Genomic DNA, 1,838 nt, shown 5'->3' on the forward strand with positions numbered 1-1,838 from the left:
CATGTGGGGTGAGAAAAGGACGGAGACGATTAATGTTGCGCAATTGAAAATATGCAAACCGAGTGACATTGTTAATGTGTGAATTGAAAGAGAGAGTACTGTCGAGGATGACACCCAAGCTTTTCACAGAGGAAGAAACGAAGACCGGCGAGTTATTGATAGTAACAGAGAAACTGTTGGTTCTGGATAATGTTGATTTAATGCCTACCAAGAGAAGCTCGGAATTATTACTTATTTATGTATTAATTTGATTTGGTTGGCCTGCATTTTTTCTTTGATGATTTTCACAGTAAACTCAAAAGCTTTTAGTTCTGAACTGATAGCTGTCCAATGAAAGTGATATTAAGATGTCCCTTATGGTTTTAGGATACTGTTATTGACATTTTTAATTGGCTTTATTGGCTATAGTGAGGTTCTTAAATGGGGAGATCAAATGTGTGCTGTGAAAAAAGTCCATTGTGCAGAGTTGCCAAAAGAATGACTGAATCATAAGATATTTGTATTATGATTAAATCAATAAACTTAACAAGCATACCCATCACTGTCCATCAGTAAAATAAAACTGCACCTGTTTATGTTTATGATGTGCCCATCGTCCACATTTCTCTCTTTCATTGACTGATAAGCTTCACGTGCACAGATACACAGTGCAAGAACGTTCACCTGTAAGAAACCAGAAGTGAAATAAACAGTAAAGAACATTTTTGGAATCATCCATCCATCCATTCACTTCCGCTTATCTTCTTTCAGGGTCACAGGGGGCGCTGGAGCCTATCCCAGCTGTCTTAGGGCAAGAGGCAGGGTACACCCTGGGCAGGTCGCCAGTCTGTCGCAGGGCTAACACACAGACAGAGACAATCATTCACACTACACATTCGCTCCGCATTTACACCTATGGGCAGTTTTAGTATTTCCAATTAACTAGGGATGCACCGATACTGGTATCGGGTATTGGCCTCGATACCACATCTTCTAAAGTACTTGTACTCGTTAAAAGTCCCCCGATACCGAGGACCGATACCACGGTCTGAGACCTGTCTATGTTTGAGCGGCATGTAAGGGGTTAATCACAGGCGTCGAGTGCCCGCCCCCAGGCCCCGGCTGCAGCTCAGCGCGGGGAGAAAGCGAGGCGAGACATATCAGCTGTGTGGAAGTATTTCAAAGTGAATGAAGACTCGAAAACAAAGGCGGACTCCAAATTGCGCTCAGCGAAATTGTCCAGAGGAGGCTCTAAAGGTAGCGCATTTAACACAAGCAATTTAATCAAGCACCTAAAATCCCAACACAACAACGAGTACAAAGAGTTTACCCACACTTATTAGCACAGAGGAGCATAGCTGATGCTATAGCAGTGGGACGGAAAATAGTTGGGCATTTTAAACATTCCGCCTTAGCCTACTCCCGCCTCGAGGACATTCAGGGACAGCTCAACCAGCCAATAAAGAGACTGCAGCAGGACGTACAGACGCGCTGGAACAGCATGCTCCAGTCCCTCATTGAGCAAAAGCGAGTGCTGGGCGTGTATGTATCCGAGCACGAACTCCCTGAGTATCTCACCGCTCACCAATGGGCTCTTATGGAGACGACTGTTGCCATCCTCGCCCCCTTTGAGGAACTAACTAAAAAAGTGAGCAGCTACTAGTGATGGGACGTTCTGTATCGAGGCTTCGGAGCGTGTGTCGAGTAATGGAGGGGGCGTTTCCGCGAAGCGCGTATCGAGGCTTGCTTCATTTATGGGAGGAGCTGAAAATGATGACGTCCGAAGCCTCGCTGCCCGGCTGTACCACGTGACTGGTTCATGAAGTGGTTCGAACTTTGCCGCGAAATATGACAGCGAT

General features: G+C 45.5%; 1 protein-coding gene across 1 annotated transcript in view; it reads right to left on the reverse strand.

Moving 5' to 3' along the window:
• Window positions 1-419: 419 nt before the first annotated feature.
• Window positions 420-1,838, reverse strand: part of LOC102303149 (dehydrogenase/reductase SDR family member 11-like) — a 4,255-nt gene continuing 2,836 nt past the window's right edge. The window contains exon 3 of the mRNA XM_005953038.3: window positions 420-663. Within this exon, the coding sequence (XP_005953100.1) occupies window positions 523-663 (141 nt within the window). The 3' untranslated portion in view covers window positions 420-522. The remainder of the gene's footprint in view (window positions 664-1,838) is intronic.

This window comes from Haplochromis burtoni, unplaced genomic scaffold (assembly GCF_018398535.1).
Source record: "Haplochromis burtoni strain Fernald_Lab_line unplaced genomic scaffold, NCSU_Asbu1 Contig_2186, whole genome shotgun sequence".
Classification (NCBI taxonomy): domain Eukaryota; kingdom Metazoa; phylum Chordata; class Actinopteri; order Cichliformes; family Cichlidae; genus Haplochromis; species Haplochromis burtoni.